Source organism: Oryctolagus cuniculus, chromosome 6 (genome assembly GCF_051225735.1).
Source record: "Oryctolagus cuniculus isolate XC-2025 breed Fujian yellow rabbit chromosome 6, ASM5122573v1, whole genome shotgun sequence".
NCBI lineage: Eukaryota > Metazoa > Chordata > Mammalia > Lagomorpha > Leporidae > Oryctolagus > Oryctolagus cuniculus.
This window is the reverse complement of record NC_142872.1, coordinates 35,640,339-35,660,199: the sequence shown is the minus strand read 5'-3', so window position 1 is coordinate 35,660,199 and position 19,861 is coordinate 35,640,339. Positions and strand designations below refer to the sequence as shown.

Below are 19,861 nucleotides of genomic sequence, written 5' to 3'. Positions count from 1 at the left end.
GTCTGCTGCCCTCGCCTTCCTCTTCCTTTTCCTACCTTTATTATCTTTGGAAAGGTAACGTGTTGAATGTATGTATGTTCTGTGTTCCAAGCGCTATGCTGAGCTCGTCATATGTAACGCTTCACTATATCCAAACCCTGCGAAGTGGATGTTGTCATTTTCATTTTCAAATGCAACCGAGGACCAGAGATATTATTAACCTGCCAAGGTCATTCATTCAGGGAAAAACTGGTCTTCAAACTCAAGACTGTGTCTGAGGCCCCTGTTCTTCCACTAGGAAATTCTGAACTGCCTCGTTTTTATCAGCTCCTGTTAGGAGAATGACCACAATGATTTCGTCTTTGTGTGTAAGCTGTGTTTCCTCCTGGAGTAAAATTCTCTGCAGCAGTCATTTTAAAGGATATGGGATAACAAAGGAAGAAAGGCATTGGATGGGATTGGATTTACAAAAATAAACCCAGTGCAATAGTTTGATTGGCATTTTCAGATATGGAATTCCAGGTTTTCTAACTAAGAGTTCATCTCTCTGATCTATATGTGGACTTCTTCCTGTATTTTTAGGCTCCTGTGAAAGCCAATTGAAATCTTATCTCCATTACTGCAGTCTGTGGGTTTTCTAGATTAATCTTCCTACTTTCAAATGAGGCCACAGAAAGAATATGCTATAAAGGTGGAGTGTTTTAAAATAACTGCTCTGTTGTCAGCTTCCTTCACTGTAAAGTGGGAATAACAGTAGGACTTACACCACGGGAGAAATGATTTGATACAGAGAAAGCACTCGAATCAGTGCCCAATACACTAGATCTTAGCCAAAAGGCCGAGAAGCGATGATCAGTGCCTAATACAAAGAGAGTTCTCACTAAATGCCCTCAATGCATTACAGCTGATATTATTATTGAACCTGTATTCCAATAGCAAGCCTGTTCTTCCTTGGATTGTGTGTTGGTTTGGGCTGATCTTGAAGGGGAAGACTACTGGAGTCAGAGGCCTGGTCAGTCACATCTGCCATGGTCTTCTGTTGGCTTATCCACTAACCATTGGTCTTGTCATTTAGTAATGCTCCTACTGTACTTGCTGGTTATATTCTGGCAGCCAGTAAGTTCCCTCTTTTCCTAGAGGCCTGTAGGAAAGGGGCCTTTTTGCATGTATTAAAGGAAGAAGAAGTCCACCACTCCAGATAGCTCCTTCTAACGAGTGATCCCGTCTTCAACAAATCCTAACTGACTATGGAGGCCACACACCACGTTCCAATACAGGCATGGTCTTCGTCCTTGTGGAGCCTTCAGTGGAGTGGGGGAGGTGGGCATGAAATAAATAATTTTGTTAATAAATATGTAGTTACCAACTGTCATAAGTGATACTCAGGAAAGATACAGATGCTATGAGACCCTCTATGTAAGGCAGAAAGGTAGATCTGATTTTTTTTTTCAAGATTTATTTATTTGAAAGGCACAGTAACAGAGAGGGAGAGATAGAGACTAAGAGATCTTCCATCTGTTGGCTCACTCCCCAAATGCCTGCAATAACCAGGGCTGAGCCAGGCCAAAACCAAAAAGCTGGAACTCCATTTTGGGTCTCCCATGTGAGTGGCAGGGACTCAATACTTGAGCCATTGTCTGTGCTTTCCAGGTGCATTAGCAGGAAGTTGGATCAGAAGGTAGAGGTGGAACTTGATCTAGGCACCCTGATATGGGATGTGGACCTCCCAAGTGACAGCTTAACTTATTGTGCTACAGTGCCCTCCCTGAAGGATCCGATTTAGATTGAGGGTTTAGAGGCAGTCTCTCTGGGACCATTTAAGCTGAAAGCTAAAGGATGAGTTCAAAATTACAAGAGGGACTGGCTTGTGGCACAGCAGGTTAAGCTGCCACCTGTGACACTGGCATCCCATCTGAGGGCAGATTTGAGTCCTCTCTGCTCCACTTCCAATCCGGCTCCCTGTTAATGGCACCTAGGAAAGCAGCAGAAGATGGCCCAAATGCTTGGGCTTCTGCCATCTCCATGTGGGAGACCCAGTTGGTGTTCCAGGCTCCTAACTTTGGCTTGGCCCCACCCCAGTCGTTGTGACCTTTTGAGGAGTGAACCATTGGATGGAAGATCTCTTTCTCACTCTCTATTTCTGTCTCTCCCTCTGTCTCTTTGGTTTCTTCCTCTTTCTCTGTAACTCTGCCTTTTTAATAAATAAATCTTAAAAAAAAAAAACAACTGGAGGTATTTTAGGCAGAAGGGACAAAAGGTAAAAAGTCCAAAGATATAAAATTGTCTGACAAATGCAAAGAATGGAAAAATAAGTGGCAGTAGTGTAAGGAACACAGGAAAGAGTGATGTGCATGAATGGAAATCTACACTTTATTTTGGAACACACTGAAAATAAGAAACATTAGTGCTAGGATAGAAGGATGGATAAATGAAAAGAAATATGAGAAAAAATTATAAAATGCTTAATGAATTCCTTAAAAAAAAGAAATTATAAAATGTTAATGGCAAAATCCATGCAGTGGGTCCATAGAAACTCACTGTAAGTGTTTTTTTTTTTTTTTTCTGTCTGAAAATCTTCATAAAAATGTTGGGAAAAAAAAAAAAGACTGGAGAGGAATTGAGGGAGCAGATCATGTTGAACCTTGTTGTCCAAAGGAGTTTGGAGTGTATCCAAAGATAGATCGAAACCCATTAAAGGATTTCGATTGGGGGGAAATATGATCGGGTTTATTTATTTATTTTTTTTCAAAATCTCAGGCTGCCTGCTTTGTAGGGTAAGGTCAAAGGACTAGCACACAAATAGGAGTGGAAGCTGGGAAGTCATTTGGAGGCCATAGCTGTACTCGAGGCTGGTGGAGAGATGGAGAGAAGTAGATGAATGTGAGATACATTATACAGAAAGAATGCACTGGACTTGCTTGCTGCGATGTGTTTGGTGCCGATGGGAAGGACAGTTTCCAGAAGTTTACCCTGAGAATGGATGCACGGTGAAGATTGTCACAGGAATAGGAAATAGACTTCGGACAGTAAGTAGCTTGAGAGGCATGTGGGGCATCTAGTTCCCTGGTGACAGTCTCAAGTAGGAGATGGAGATCTATGTCTTCTGGACTTAGAGGAACAAACATGGGACAGCACCAACAGATCAAAGATATTTAAACTCATCAGAGTAGATGAAGTGTCTGAGGGCAGAGCAGTCCAGGGCAGGACCTGAGGCAATGAGCAAGAAATAGCAAGGAAACTGGTCTTGGTTTGGGATGAAGAAATTATAGCAAAAAATGCCTTGCAGTTGGCACAGGGGTAAGCGTCATTAACCACGCACTGAACTTATTTGAGTAATATTATAGTCCATTTATCATCTAGGTTGTAGACTAAGAGGAGTCCAGTGTCAGGTGAGTTGAGTTTACAGAATCTCCCAACTTGAGGTCTGGGTGATCTGGGACCTGCTGGAGCTGCTTGGAGCTACTAGAATAAAAGTGAGGAAGGAAAGGTCCTGAGAGCCCCCCTCCCCCACCCCCGCTCCCACCCCACCCCGTCCACTTAAGTTCAAGAAAGAGACGCTGTGATGAATAAAGCAAAGGTGGGTGTGGTGAAAATGGCTTTGATCTGAAGCCCCTGCTGCAAAGGCATTGGGAAAAGTACAAGGAGGTGGTGTCACATAATGGAGAGCTGCCTCTGGTACCCTAAGTTGCTTTGGTATTTGTATGCAAATGCAGGCCTGGAATGGTATTTCCCATGCATATGGATGAATGCTTGCACTCTTTGCTGTGCACAGAAAAACCCGCCAAGAAAGGTGGAAAGAAGCTGCCTTAGACTATTGTAAACGACCTTTCTGGGGATGGGAAATGTTCTGCAACTAAACATAATAACCAGAGTGCATTGAAAATCACTGGCAAGTATTCACGATTAGCATCCGGGTCTCCAGGGGCAATCCCAAGCCCTTTCTGAGTGCTGGTCAGAAACGTAGCGATGAACCTGCGGTGAATAATATTAGGTCGGTCCTGTCAAAATATTGGTAGTGCTCGATGAAAAGAGCACAGCCATAGATTGACATTCCTAGACTCTGACATTTGCATTTAAGAAGAAACTAAGGGTCCAATTGAGTCCTGTAGCTGAGAGAAGTCAGGTGTGAGGAGGGTGTGTGTGTGCCAGGTGCCTCCCTAGCTGGTTCTCCAGTATTAGCTCATTTCATCTCCAGCAACCCTGAGAAACTGGTTCCATTTGCCCCACTTTTCAGAAAAAGAATTTGTTACATTCAGAGAACCAAAAAAGTGTGTTTAACAAAAATACTTGTGCTTCCCAAACAAGTATGGCCTTGCCAGTGGCCTAACCGTACTACAGCGCATGCCTGCCTGCACGTTAGCTGGCTGCTCGTTGCCCAACTGGGCTGCCTCTTGTCAGAGTCTTTTAGAGGGGGATGCGGCTTCTGTTTCACCTTCCAGGAACAGCCTCATGCAGTGCGGCTGACCGCCTGGCTCTATCTGTCCCCAGCGCGGCGGTACAGATCTCTCTCTCTGCCTTCCCCATCGTCCCATGAGGGGTGAGCCTGAACTCCCCTGCACGTTACTCTGGTAGATTTATTCTGCTGGATAGTAAGAAAGCATTTGTGCATTTGAGCAATCCAGATGTGAGAAACAGCTGGGTTTTGTTTGTGTTATTGTTGTTGTTGCGTTTTGGTCTTCCCCATGTTCCTCACCCCCCCGCCTAGAGCATTGACAATGCGGTTCCCAGGCTGAACTGAGACGGTCCTGGGGGCCAACTAGATACCCGTTCTCTGGGGTGTCTCTGACACTGGCCTGGACCACAGCAAAGGGAGTGGGACAGAAGCAGCGGCTCTGGGATGGCAAATGACACCTTGCATATAAATGGGGAGCCACCTGAGGCCTCACTTAGGGCAGAATGGCTCTCCAGCCCACTCCCCTCATGGCCCACTTTTTAAAAGATGAGTTTGTGTTCACCTAACTTGTCCTCTTTATTACCGCATTTCCTTCTTTGTCCTTCCAGTAGAACGCTAGATTCAGGCTGAACGGCAGTTCTGACGTAACTATTCAACTGAAGGCACAGGTTCTTTGTACAAGGCCAGGCGGAGTTTACTCATACATAACCCAGGAGCCCTTGCATTATTAGGCTCCAAGTTCACTATGGAAAGAGTTGGAATTGATAATAGGTACACATGTGTGAAAGCCATGGAAACTTGGTATTCACTGGTTTGGTGTCTTTGGAGAAAGGGTCATTGTGGGTAAATAGGTAAGGGAGTGTATTTAACAGGTAAGGAAGTCGGTCTCAATTCTGTGCTTTAGAAGAAAAAACTTGATTACCTTCAGCAAACCTTAAAAAAAATAAAGCCTTGTGGGTAAGATGCAAAACGATGTGCAGAGAGGTCTAAAAGGGCACCCGGGGATAGATTTTTCATCTGAGAAAGACGGGTCAGCCAGATGGAATGCACCTGTGAGAGGATGTGTTCTAGGTATACAGGCCTTTAATTGGGTGTATTGGTCAGCTCAGGCCGTGTAACAAAATACTGCAGAGGTTGTGGCTTAAACAATACAAATGTGTTTTTTCAATACAATTCTGGAGGCAGGAAGTGTAAGATCAAGGTGCCAGTGGGGTTGGTTTCTGATGAGGCCTGTCTTCCTGGCTTGCAGGTGTTTGCTTTCTTGCTATGTCCTTGAATGGCCTTTCTTCTGAGCACAGTGGAAGAGAGAGGCGGTGGGCTGGGAGAGAGGGGCAGAGAGATCTCTGGCATTTCTGTAGCTTCTTTGGAAGGTCACTAATTCTTTAATGTTCTACCCTTCTGACTTCATATAAGCTTAATCACCTCCCTGAAGGCCCTTTCTCCAAATCCAGTCACATTGGAAATCAGAGCTTCAGTGTACGAGTTTAGGAGGGAAACAGTGTGGTCTATGACACTAGAGAACTAACTGCTTCCTCCAACAAGCATTGCTGATTATGCTGCTCTGAATCTCTGTTCATGAACCTGAAGTAGTCACAGAATGGTGACCACTTTCTCCACTTTGTGCAGGGGGTAAGATCTGTGTCCCCCTGCAGACTCACAGCAATGCAGAGTAAAAAAGCTGTAACTAGCTAGAGTAGGAAAAATTGCAACAAGACACATGTTCCTTGCAGGTGGTCTAGGACAGAACTTGGGTCCCTGTGTACAAAATGTTACCAGGAAGGGTCTTCTAGTGGGGAGATCTGGACAAGAAACTCAGCCAGATTACCTTGCCCATGTAGCTTTGCAGAAGTCAGGCTAGGGTCAGTGAAAACAGCTTGAAAGGTCTGAGGTTCACACCAGTTGTATTACTGATATATATATCAATTGATATATTATTGATATATATCAATATATATATACACACACACATACATACATATTTCCCTCTGCCTTTACATCTTTAGTTGTGATGCAAATAATATACCAATGCTTTCTCACTTGGCAGGATTCAAGCATCCTAAAGGTAGAGAAAGCAAAGCATGAATCGCCCTCCATCACAGGCCTACCCCTCTTCCTTACCTCGGGTCACAGTTGTCAGTAGTGGGTGGTGTACATCCTCAGACATGTCTGTGTTAGCATTTTCCTACCCTTGAACATTGGTGTGCCAGGTATGACATTGGGGGAGGGGCGTTAATAATTGAAGCCACACTGTGTTTTTTCTCCCACTCAGTGATGTGTCTCTAAGTGCTTTCCATGTCAGAACACCTGCCCCAAGGATCATCCCTTATCTTCTCAAAGGACAACCCCAGCCTGGGTTGGGGCAGCTCTCCTTCGCGGGATTGCCCGCACTCCCAGCTGAGTGTGTCTGTTTGCCTGTAAAGCCATCCAGCTTTGTGCTCACCTCTGTCCAACATCTCTCTGTGGTATTGCTACACAGGGGATGCCAAGAACCTGGACTGTGTCTGCCTGTGGGGCTTGCCGAGCCCAGTCCACAGTCCCGAGCCCCACAACAGGAACACTCAGGCCTGCCCTGTGCTTCTTAATGGCTGCACAGTGTTCCGTGGAATGACGATCCCACAGTTTAGTCCGTAGTTGTCTTGTGAATCATAGAAAATGGTTTCCAGCATTTACTCACATATTATGTAAGATGATCTGGTGACTACCCATGTGCAGATGTTTTTGTTGAAGTGTTCCTTTTTCTGATTTTATCACTTTCAAAACTGAAATGCCAGTACCCATTTCTTAGCTGAGGGGCAAGAAAAAAATATCTAGTCCTCCATTTATTCTCTCTGTAACCTTGGATCTATCGTATGTTGCTGAGAATCTGAATTTCTAATGATGACATTGAGGATATCTGGTATACCTCTTCATATATGCATAGTCCTGTGTCTTCCACAACTACACAGATCTGAGTGTTAAAGACTCATGATTGGCCGGTGCCATGGCTCAATAGGCTAATCCTCTGCCTGCGGCACCGGCACACCCTGTTCTAGTCCCTGTCCTGGCACTGGATTCTGTCCCAGTTGCCCCTCTTCCAGGCCAGCTCTCTGCTATGGCCCAGGAGTGCAGTGGAGGATGGCCCAGGTCCTTGGGCCCTGCACCTGCATGGGAGACCAGGAGAAGCACCTGGCTCCTGCCTTCGGATCAGTGCGATGCGCTGGCTGAAGCGCACCGGCTGAGGCAGCCATTGGAGGGTGAACCAACAGCAAAGGAAGACCTTTCTCTCTGTCTCTCTCTCTCACTGTCCACTCTGCCTGTCAAAAAAAAAAAAAAAAATCTCATGATTGTTGGCAGCTATGGAGGGCTTTCTGTGTGTTGGGGACAGGCGTTAGCCTTTCAACTATTTTTCACATGTAATCCCCACTCTTCTGTAGGTTGATACTATTCTTATCCCCTTTGAATTAAAAGTTGAAGCAGAATGAGATTATTATTTGTCCAAGGTTACGCAACAGTAAGTAGAACAGAAGTCACATTCAGGTCAGTCCAATTCGAAACCTCGCATTCTTAAATACAGCCATGGATTATCTCAAGGTAGCATGAGAATACACCTGCTCAAACAAAAGTCATAATGTGGGCACAGAAGAAAGGTGTTCATTTTTCTGAAGAAATACTTTTGAATCAGTCATGACGAAGGGCCTGATTTTTACAAGAATTTGAAAATAAACGGAGGGAGAATTGAAGGGCAACACAGTATGGTAAGTGGTGGTGGGGAATACACAGCCGAAGCTGTGCAGTGCTGGGTAGACTTCCAGGGCTGCCAGCACAGTTGGTCACTTCTGCTGGGCTTCAGGTTCCTAATCTCCCATCACTGGGTTGAAGGTGGGGGGAGGGGAATCGTGCTCTTGGCGGATGTCTCAGGCTCCGTGTTTCTGTCTGGCATTACGTCTGTAATTGTGATCACCCAGGTCTCTTTGGTACATTCTGACATTGTGCTCAGGGATAGGCTTGAAATGGTCCCCGAACCCCAGGTCTGGCTGTGCCTACTGGTGGGTCCGATCACTGTCCTGGCAAGAAAGCTCTGGTGCGGCCAAGAGGCGGAGCCAGAAAGGGAACCATTTCTTTGGCAAAAGCCACTGCAGATGGAGGAGCCAGTCTGTCTGGGCAGCCCATGGCTTTGAGAGGAGCCGTTTGGCAAAGTTATTGGCAGGAGCTGCCTTGCAGCATGAATACTGGAGACAGTCCTGGGCTGGAGTGAATCAGGCTGCAGCAAAGGTGGCTGGTGGAACAAATAACCATCTGGTGAGCCGAGCGCTGCTCATCTTGCTGCATGACAGGGGAGAGCAAGTGCCAAGTGGTGAGGCTAAGCTCTCCTAGCCATGACCTGCCAGGCACAGCAGGAGTTCCTCCCCGCTGCAGTGTGCTCCGTGGGGGGAGGGGGAAGCTTATACATGCCCCAGGAACCAGAAAGGCCCCCGTGTCTTCCACTGTTGCTAACTAGGAAAGGAAACTCACTTATTCACAATGAAAATCGCTAGTGCCTGCTGCTCTGCAGGATGCTCTTGGGCACAGGATGTGTGGTAAGACCGCATCCTTGTTCTCCAGCATCTTTCCATGTCCTGGGACGAGGGATACTCTGTCATTCTCAACATGGAATTCCCCATAGAAACCAGGTTGGGTTGAGATGACCTGTGTTTACCTCTCCATTCTCACAAGGTGGCTGAGGGGGTGGAATCAGAACCCCCAACCCTGCCCTGGCTCTAGAGCTCTGGCTATAGTAGGTCTGTGGCCATGGACAAGTCCCATGCTTTTGCTGAATGTCTTCTTACCTAGAACATGGTATTGCTTATATATGCGAATCAACTAAATCAAAATCATCACTCTCTCATGCTATGCATTTGGGACCAGTAGTTGATTTTAAAAATTAAGGGGAGGAATCGTCAAAAGCGACATAGCTAGCTTAAAGAGCATTCACTGATTTCAACAAAGCCTCATGAAGAATCTTTGAATGCGGATCTGTTAGTTGGGAGGTTGTAATATTTTTCTTGCACAAACTATACAAAATTGACAAAGACTATGCCAAATTTTATTTTCTTAAGGTTGCAGGAGAACATAAACAGCTCATAAGCAGTTTTGTCTCCTGTACATTTAATTTGATGGTTTTTGCAAGTCTTTTGAAAGCTTTCAACATTCTTTTCAGATGGAACAATTAATCTCTTTCTTTTCATACCATTCTTTTCATAACCTTGCATGATATTTAATTAAATAAAGGGTATAAACAGCATCAATTTGGGAACAAATAGAACCAACTCATTAAACATGCAACTCAACCAGAAGAAGCAAAAATGTGCCTAGATACCAGAAATTGTCTTAGTAAATTAGCTGAGTATTTATAAAGCATGTTATAGATCCACTGTACAAAGGGAATGGAAAGCAATTTTTGTCTAGTGAGTCAGTTTAGAAGTGTATTAAAAGATCACCTGCTATAATTATGGTAGGGAAGAAGAGGCACTATATACTGAACACTTTCAATGTAATAAGAATTGGGTTAAATACTCTGATGTGCTCTATGTGATGTAGTATTCAGTGTGTGTGTGTGTGTGTGTGTGTGTGTGTGTAAGTACAAAATGAGGAGATTAATACCAAATTTTCATTCTGTTAGGTTTTGCTTAGGGCAATAAGGGATCCAAAATATAGGTCCAAGAGCTTTTTTTTTTCCTAACAAAAAATGTGTACTAGATCTAATTTGATCTTAAAATCTACATTTTGTGTCAGACATATCTGCATGCAATTCCTGCCTCTGCTGACTAATACTGGGCAGATTAAACAAATTCTCTAAGCCTCATTTTCCTTATCAGTAAAGTGGCAATCCATTTGTCATCCTATTCCCTGAATAAATGTGTATTGAATGCAATGTGTCACACAGTGTTCTAGGAGATGTATAGATAGTGGTGAAGAAGACCACAAATCCCACCCAATTCAGCTTTGTTCAGACATAGTTGTTTAAAAAATTTTTTTTTAGTTGAGAGGCAGGAGACAGAGAGGCAGAGAGACAGAAGTAGGCAGAGCAAGAGAGAAATATGAGTGAGAATGAACTCATCCATTGGTTTACTTCCAAAATGCCCAAAATATCCAGGGGTGGGCTGGGCTGCAGAGGAGCCAGGAAGTCAGCCCACATCTCCTGTGTGGGTGACAGGAAGCCATGTATTTGAGTTATGACCAGCTGCCTCCTAGGGTCTACAACAGCAGGAAGGTGGAGTTAGGAGCCAGGGCTAATAATCAAACTCAGATACTCTGATGTTGGATGCCTGTTCTAAAGTGGCATCCTAACTGCTAGGCTGAACCTAACTGTACGTGCTTCTGAGGATGGTTCTAAGGATTTAATTTTATATTTACTATACACACATACACACATATACAATGTATATGAAGGGTCTTCAAAAAGTTCTAGGAAAATGTGTATTATGAAGAAAACTATATGATGGATTTCAAAACATTTTGTATCAAAGTAAAATTATCTTCGAATACCAATTTTCAACAAATGTTTTAAGGAGCCTTTATATGTAGAGGTTCTAGAACACTTTTCCTGAAAAGGACAGGATAGCAAACATTTTAGGTTTTGCTGACCACACAGTCGCTTTCCCCACTACTTGATTCTTCCAGTGAAATACGAAGACATAGCTGTGAGAGTTGGTTTATAAAGCCAAGCAGTGGCCTGTGGAACAGAGTTTGGTGTCTGCTTTCTAAAAAAGTATTAGGAACCCAGTGGAAGTTCACAAAATGTTGCACTTGCAGTGGAATGGCTGCCGCAGGTGCTGGAGGGGCGTTAACTATCCATTGCAGGTTTAGTGAGAGGAGGAAGGGGTGGGGGCCGGTGATACTGACAGGTGGAGAGGAGCAGCCAAGACTTTGCAGACTAGAGAAGGGAGTCTGGTGTGATAATGGGAGGTAAAATAAGCAAGGAAAATAGCAGGTTGTTCGAGCAAATGAGTCGGAGATTAGAAATATAGAAAGATGTTTAATGATAGACTACCTACCCTGTAGCCAGACCTTTTCCCAATGGATACTTAATAGTCACTTTAAAAATATTTACTATATATTAGATATGGCACTTAAAAAACTAGGTATGCTATAACTATTTAAAAATCAGATACAGTTTGCATTCACTTAGGAAGATACATACCAAAGAAACTCAACCACAGGAATATAAGTATAAATCTTGTTAAATAAATGCAGGAAAAGGTGCTATAAGAAAATAAAATCATGCTCCCTGATGAAAATTCTGATTTTAAAAGTCTAAAAAAGAAAAAAATCACCTCTAGCCCCAGACATAATCATTGTAAACAGTTTTTTTTTCTTTTTTAAAGAATTATTATGGTTTTCTTTATTTACCTGAAGGGTTAAGAGAGAAAGAGAGAGAAAAGTGAATGGATAAATGGTAGAATTTTATATAAAATGGTATTATGTTTAGGGTTTGTTTTGGCCCCAAACCTGTATTGTGAGCATTTTTCTTACAGTCTTCATCCTGTAGTTGAACCATAATTTTACCAGTCAGCCTAATGCTGGACGTTTATATTATTTCCCATATTTCTAGTAATAATTGTGTGACAAAAAATGGCATGACTCTAAGTCATGTCTTCTGTTATTTTTTTTAAAGATTTATTTATTTATTTGAAAGTCAGAGTTACACACAGAGAGGAGAGAGAGAGAGAGAAAGAGTCTTCCATCCTCTGGGTCACTCCCCAGTTGGTCACAATAGCCAGAGCTGTGCTGATCCGAAGCCAGGAACCAGGAGCTTCTTCTGGGTCTCCCATGTGGGTGCAGGGGCTTAAGGACTTGGGCCATCTTCTACTGCTTTCTCAGGTCATAGCAGAGAGCTGGATGGGAAGTGGAGCAGCTGGGACTCAAACTGGCACCCATATGGGATGCTGGCATTGCAGGTGGTGGCTTTACCCATAAGCCACAGCACCGGCCCCTTCTGTTATTGTTAAGAACAACCTTCTAAAGGCAGCATTGCTTGGTTCAATGTTAGAAACAGGCGCAAGCAATGGGTTAAGCCACCATCTAGGAGGACTGCATACCAGATCAGAGTACCAGTGCAGGTTTGCTTTCTGTCCACCTTCCTGGTAACACATCCTGGGATGCAGCAGATACTGGCTAAAGTACTTGAGCCCCTGCTACCCACAAAGAAGGTCTGAATGGAGTTCTAAGATCCTGGTTTCAGACTAGCCCAGCCCTGCCTGTTTTGGGCATTTGGAGAGTGAACCAGTGGAGGATGGAAGATATTCTCTCTGTGTCTCTGTCTCTGTCTCTCTACCTTTAAACTAGATAAAAATATAAGGTATCTTAAAAATGGTGCAAACAAGTCGCTGGATGGTAGTAATAGATTGGCTACTAAAACTATTGTGCCGAAGAATACCTTTGTAATTGCTGTGGCCTTTCTCATCTTTGTCCTTCCGTATTTCACCTCCTCATATTGTCACAGATGGTCATGGGGTTTGATTCCCCCCAGGTAACTTATATGGGGTGAAGATCGGAGAAAATTGCATGAAGATATATGTAACCATTTGGCTCTTCACTTGCTCCCATTGTCCTTGCCATCCCCAAAGTTCAGGGCACTGTCACCCTTGCAGGAGAGGCAGCCCCATTCTCAGTCTCTGCCACTGGGTCTCTGGGTAAGTAGCTTGTTCCCTGAGACGCTGTTGCCCACCTATATTAAATAAAATTACTTTCATGGTTCCAGGGCATATTTGTAGATGAGTATGTGGAACCTGGTGACCTAGAAGTGATAATTGCCTTCCAACTGGTAAGTAGGTAACTTCAAATGATTGACCCAATGTGACAGCCAGGGTAGGTGTTTAATGAGGTAGCCTCTAACTTGTTTTTTTAATGCTACATGTAGTTGAATGCAACTTGAAGCCAGGCAAATCCGAGAACACTGGGCTGTAACAATCATCGGCTTGAGATTTCCAGATTACTTTTCTCCAGAAATTGTCATAATAATTTAATTAAATGAACAATTTAATTAAAATTGCAAATCATATCAATTTTTACTGGAGTTATAGTTTTAGTATTATCCCCAACTTCCAAGGGCGTTGGTACAGTGAGGAATCAGTTTGAAATCCCAGTGTGTTCGGCCTGAGTATTTGGAACATTTCTCCCTCGTGAAGTATTCTGATGTCTTAAAGAAGAGTACTAAGCTCCTCGGAACATTTTTGGTTAATGTAAGACTTTTGTTAAGTATTAAAAATATACATCAGACATGGCTATATGTTCAGTACTTAAAGCTAGAAGGAATGGTGAATGGACAGATGGAAGGAGGGAAGAAGGAGGAAGTGTAGGTGAATGGATAGATGGACATTTGAATGGATAAATATTTGTGTTGCTTAGTAGGTGACCAGTTGCCTCTCTACAGGACTAAACGTGTTAAGTATTTTCTAGAAAGACCAAGTTTCAGTGGCAATTTGAGGGTGTGATAGTACAATCTACCTTTCATCCCTTCCTTTCCGGTCTCAGTGACAAGGTTGGGGGAGATGGTGTGCAAGAGTATTGATTAGGATTGCATAGTTCCATGGGGACAGAGAGAGGAACTGATCTTGGACCCTAAGCTAACAGAAGAGATTGGGACAGCTCATTGCAGACTGACATCTCTTTAAAGACTAAAATCTAATCCCTTTTCCCACTCATTCTAGTTCTAGGATTATTGTAGGATCAGTCTGGGTGAAAGGGACATACTGTGCTTTAGAAGTCAGAATCCTCTGGTCACTTAATAGAACATAAGAGGGTACATTGCATTTGTGAACAAGGTGTGTTTCCTTGGGGGTCAGGGATCAAAAATGTGCTAAGGGGTCACCAGGACCCAGAGGGCTGTGTGCTGTGGTGAAAATGCAACAGCACTCTCGTTATCATATTGTGTTTCTGCTGCCAATGTGCCTACTCAGTCCCCAAGCTTCCTCAGCACAATTTGAGATAGAAATTTTCCGATTACAATTTTTCCTATAAATCTTAAAAACTTGGATTAGAGCCCATTATGCAAGCCAGTTTTTTTTTTCTTTCCAGTTGATAGACAAGTGGGTCACCTTTGAGTCACTCATGGATGGCCTTGATCTAAACATTGGTACATGCTGAGAAGGCAAAAAAAAAAAAAAAAAAAAAAAAAACTTCTGTTTTTTTGTTTGCCCCTTTAAGCAGATTAGTCTGTTCACAATGTCTGCCATGCCTATAAACCTGCATGTCCTTTCCTCTTCTGAGTCCCTCCTAATGATCAAGGTGCTTTGCACTAGCTCTCCGCTGTCCCAGCCACCCCTGCTTCTCTGCCTCTCCATGTGCTGCTTCCTCTTCCTGCTACTAGCCAGGCATGTTTCCAATTCACATTTTCCCAGGAAGTTTTTCTGGACTTCCTCAAGGTCTTATTCACCAAAACAATCCTAAGAGGTGTCAGTATTATCCCCACTTCACAATGTGAAAACTGAGGTTCAAGTTCAGCCAGACAGAGGCAAATCCTGTATATCCACTTCCTGGCAAGACAGACACTCTTGGAAGGGACTGACGTCTGCTTTGCCTGTTTAGTTTACCCTACAGAAAACAGTGTGGTTCTTGGCACGCGGGTGCTTAGTACGTGGTTTTTTTAACTTGATTTCAGTGTGAGGGTAGATCAGTAACTTCTCTGTAGATAGGACAGCAATCAGTTACAGATCCTTTACTTGGCAGTTTAAATGTAAAGATTTTTCTTACCATATGAGAGCCAGGTTCTCCTACCCCACTAAATTTCAAAGATATAGAGAAGTCCAAAGATGGGCTTTGTGACTTTGGCCATCACTTGGAGACTGTACCAGCTAGTAGAGAGCATAATCTATTATTTGTTCTTTCATCTATTCATTGTATGTGTTTGTTCTTCATTCTACACATTCACCATTCAGTCAAGTATTCATTGAGCAACTGAAACCTCGTTCATATCACATCAGTTGGTATATGATGATATCAATAAGAAAACAGATATAAAAGACCATTAATATTGGCTATGAGAGGGAGGAATGAAGCACAAAAGTGTATTTTAAAGAAAATTAAAGGTAAAATTTATGATAAAAAATTATGAGGGATTTCAAAAGGCTCTTGGAAAGTAGAATTAAAAATGATTTTACTTTGGTGCAAAAAATTCTAAATAGATGTGTAGTATTTTCATAATGTGTATTTTTCCATGAACTTTTTGAAGACCCCTCAGATAGTATTGTTCCCGGTATATAAATGTGTGTGTACATAAAGAGTTCTATGAAAAGGATGCTTACCAAAATGTTAGCTATCTGGGATGATGGAATTTTATGACAATTTAGGTATAAGCATCATTTACATTATTTACATAATAAAAACAAAGAACAAGAACAAAAACAAGAACAAAGTCTTGGAAATCAATGTAGAAACTGTTCACTAGAGTTCTCCCTTTCACTTTGAAAATCAGTTTGAACCTTGGAAGAGTAGTGAAAACTGGACATTAGTGACTGTCACATTCTAGAGCAAGAATCTCTTGCAAATTGTCTTACCTGAAGGTCTGAATGAAAGAGCTTTGGTGGTGGACTTGGCCTTAGGTTCAGAGCCCCTTTACCTCTTGTGTCTTGGCTGAAACAAGAAAGGTAAGGCGAAATCTCTGACCTCAATCACTCTTTTCATAAGGGGGCTGGGCAAGGGTTTGGGGGGTTGGTGACAATCACTGGCAACAATGGAATACCCATCACAAAAAAAAAAAAAAATGTCCTAGAGCCAGTGGGTCAGAGCCGGTCCCTGCGCATATGAAAGATCTCACAGTCTGTGTTTATTGACACAGAAGGTGGTTTTAATTACCCTGCAGGAATTTCTGGCTTGTTTTGCCAAAGCTAGTCTTAAAATGTTTAATCAGTGGATTAGTGACAACCAGACCTACTGGAGGAATCTGCACACAGAGGCAGCTGGTCACGTGCATGTTGTAATGTGCCTGTTCGTGACAGAGCTTGGGTACATTTTATCAAAGAAGCAGAGACAGGAAAATACCCTCATGCACTTATGAGATGATCTTGGCTTTAGAAAGTGGCATTTGTTTTATGTCTGAAAAGTCTTGGTTTGCTTCTTCCGTTTCCAAAGCCAAACATGCCGCCTCTTTTTGGCGTATTGAAAAGTAAACTTCGTAAGATGATCTGCAGAGTTTGAATTAATCTAGCAATTAATCTAGCAATCAGTTTGTTAGCCTCACAACTAGTGACTTGAAAGAATAAATTCGGTTTCCCAAATATAGGCCCAAGGAAAATTTATAGAGTAGCACGATCTTTGCTTTAGTTTTACCTATCTATGTTGACCTACAAAATATTTTAAGAACCAAGATAGGAAAGTGATGTGGTGTCACATCACAAAGCCATTTTAATCTGTCCGATAACTTTAAGAGAAACCATAGTCCAAGGTAAATGTAAAATCACTAAAGAAATTGTTTCTTTGATTTTTAAGTCTTCGCTCTTGAATGTCTTGGTTGATTCCCTCTAATGTGATGTAAAAGCAGTTAACAGTGCTAAGTGTATTTTCCGTGTCTCTCTGAGGTGAACTCCAGGTGGAATTTCTTTTTTCTCCCTACATCAAAAAAAATTTTTTTATGCAACCTCCTTTCACTGCTGTCCTCATCTGCATACAGGCCACCTTCCACTCCAGTGTAGACAAGTGGGAGAGACAAGGTTGGCATCTTGAAATTTGAATAGGAACCCAAAGGCGTCCTTGGTAAGATACACTGAGTCCTCCACATTAGCTACTCAGAGTGTCTGTGTCCTGTTCCTTGACCTAGTCGGTTGGCAGTATTCCTGGTTGCTTTTCAAGAAGGGGTTCTCAGGTTATTTCACACTGACACCAACAGATATCAGGGTTTTTCAAACTTACAGGGAAGTAAGGCCATTGGAGATGAATCCCTCGTAACCATCAAAACTACTAACCAAATAGTTCCTCAGATGCTGCAACTGCAGAATTCTTCCAGTTTTAAAGAATTCGCCCCCTCCTACCTTCGAAACTAGTCTGTCAGTAAACCAAGTTGGCTGAATAGGTGGATATGTAACAGAATGACGGGTAAATTTTAGACAAGGCAGGTGCACCTACGATGTTATTAACATCTTATGAAGGGGTTTTATATTGCTGCAAAGTATTTTCACAACTCTCATCTGCAATCCATAACAAACATAAATAAGATTTTTTTTTTCCTCATTGAGGAAACTGAGTTCCAAAGGAGTTCATCAGCTTCCCCGTGACCACAGATCAAGTTTGTGGTGGAGACGAGACTGAGGCTCAGAGACTGATTCCAGAAACAGAGCTCTTTCCATGACACTAGAACAGGAAATACACCACCTTCCACTGCCCTGCTATCTAGATGAAATCTCATAGCACTTACTCGTGGGGAGGGGGATTCCTCCTGCTGGGCATTGGCCGCCTACATTCCGTGGTTCTACAGGTGTAGACACTTGATGTGCATTAGCCCTTTGATGGTTGGGTATGGGTATGGACTATGTCTCATTGTAAGGGCATTCAGTGTTACTCTTGCCAAATGCAGGAATCTTTGAGCCATATTCCTGGCCGGTGGAACAAGCCTCAAAAAACTAGGGTTTGGTGATTACAAAGACACAGAAGAACCAGTGGATTTCATTCTATTTCATGACTGCTGACTTTACCCAAATATCTCACTCACAAGGATTTGTCATGCAGTACAATAAGAAAAAAGGTTGTTCCCAGCCCTGGGTACTGGGGGCATTTAGGAAGTGAGCCAGGAGATACCGGATGGATCTTTCCCTCTTTCTTTCTCCCTCTCTCTCTCTCTCTCTTCCCTTTCAAATAAATAAATAACTTTAAAAGTATTTTTAAATACATAGTAATTTCTAAATAATGTTGGGCTATATTTTCATTAAAATATGTACAGTTATTTACATGCCTAAAAATATGCTATCCTGTCAAAAAACAGTTGTTTTGACCTTACTACAAACGGAGTCTCCATAAGTTAACACTCCAGCATGAATCTTTGATCCAGTATCAGTTCTGGCTGGGAGTGATTTGATCCATTTTCAATAATAAATACCATCTCTTGGGTTGGAATTTTGTGAGTCTAAACCAACTCTTGCCCTTTTCTGAATATGAAATAAAGCACTGATGAAAGTGCAATCCATTATCCACTTTATGCACCATCAGTCGGATAGTTTTTTTTTAAGGTAATAGCCTTACAATATTAAAAAATTAATGGTAAGAGATTAATTATAAACCTCTCTCTACTAGTGGTGTGTGGAAGCTTCCCATTAAGGTCTAGTTTTGTTTTTTCATTTAAATCTTGCATCTTTATTGTTAGCATTTCTTCTTGTATGACGTCATTCATAGCCTACCTCTGAGCTTTCAGAGAAAGAGAGCTATTTCTTCTCATCAGTGAGATCACCTGGTCCTGCTTCTGGATCATTCCAGGTGCATGACAGCTTTTCTAGAACAAAACAGTCTCTCCAATTCCACCACACTGTAGGGCCTCACCTCCAATGCGTAGTGTCCTGCCCACGTGGACAGGACAGTAAGCAATACAAAGACAGCTATATGAAAGCAGCTTTACCTGTATGAAGACACTTCTCTCTCTAACCCCTGCAACCTTCTCCGAAGTCCCTAGCAGCCAGGTAGTAATGGTTATCAAACTGTAACATGTATTGGAATCACCTGAATTGCTTGTCGATGCCGTTCTCTTGGCTCCACCCCTAGAGTTTCTGATAGAACAGGTCTGGGCTGGGGCTGGAGAGTTTGGTTTTCCGGGTAGTGCTCCTGCCACGACAGATGCAGAAATGCACCGTGAGGGCCATGGCTCATCTGCACAGTCAGAGGCAGCCAGGCCACTGCTCCAGCTGAGGAAGCTGGAGCGTAGAGACACCTTGTAGTGTTGGTTGTGTCGGCTTAGCGGCCTGGAGTCGGCAGGTCAGGAGCAATCTCAGCCTAAGAGACCGCAGGTGGGAGATGGGGGAGTGTGTTAATGCGTCGTTATTGCTGCCAAAAGTTGAAGCGTCGCTACCTCCTGGAGTCTGGATCTGAACCCCGTGTTTGTCATAGGAGCCAAGGGAGAACCCAAGACAGAGCATAGTGACACAATAATGAAGCATGAATTACCCTGATGAAAGCACCTATGGAAATAAAGGTATCAGTATTATTTATAACCTGTTCTTCTTGATCATAGCCATCTGTAAGTGTTGACTTACTGTTTTCAGAACTCTGAACACATTGGGGTCAAATCTACATGGGGTTGATAAAAATACCAGGAGAGTGCTGGCGGAACAATAGCCTGCTTCATTGATGCTAGCGAGGTATGTTGAATTGGGTGGTGAACAAGGCAGGTAAACAGTGTAAAAGGGCCTGGGGTCAGGAGTCAAAAAACCCGCTCAGACTTTGGACACCTTACTTTGCAAATAAGGAAAAGTGAAAGATCTTAAAACACGGACAGTTTCAAACGTGGAAGGAAATGCAGCAATCACTGTTGGAAAAAGCAGCCTGTCACCTGCA

General features: G+C 42.9%; 1 protein-coding gene across 9 annotated transcripts in view; it reads left to right on the top strand.

The window, feature by feature from the left end:
* The window catches only part of PPP2R2B (protein phosphatase 2 regulatory subunit Bbeta), a 490,171-nt gene that overhangs the window by 199,194 nt on the left and 271,116 nt on the right, over positions 1–19,861 (top strand). For 2 of the 9 annotated variants that reach the window (XM_089334554.1, XM_051843277.3), the window contains exon 2: positions 19,415–19,499. In XM_089334554.1, coding sequence (XP_089190680.1) covers positions 19,463–19,499 — 37 coding nt within the window. In that variant the 5' untranslated portion in view covers positions 19,415–19,462. 9 annotated transcript variants of the gene reach the window in all.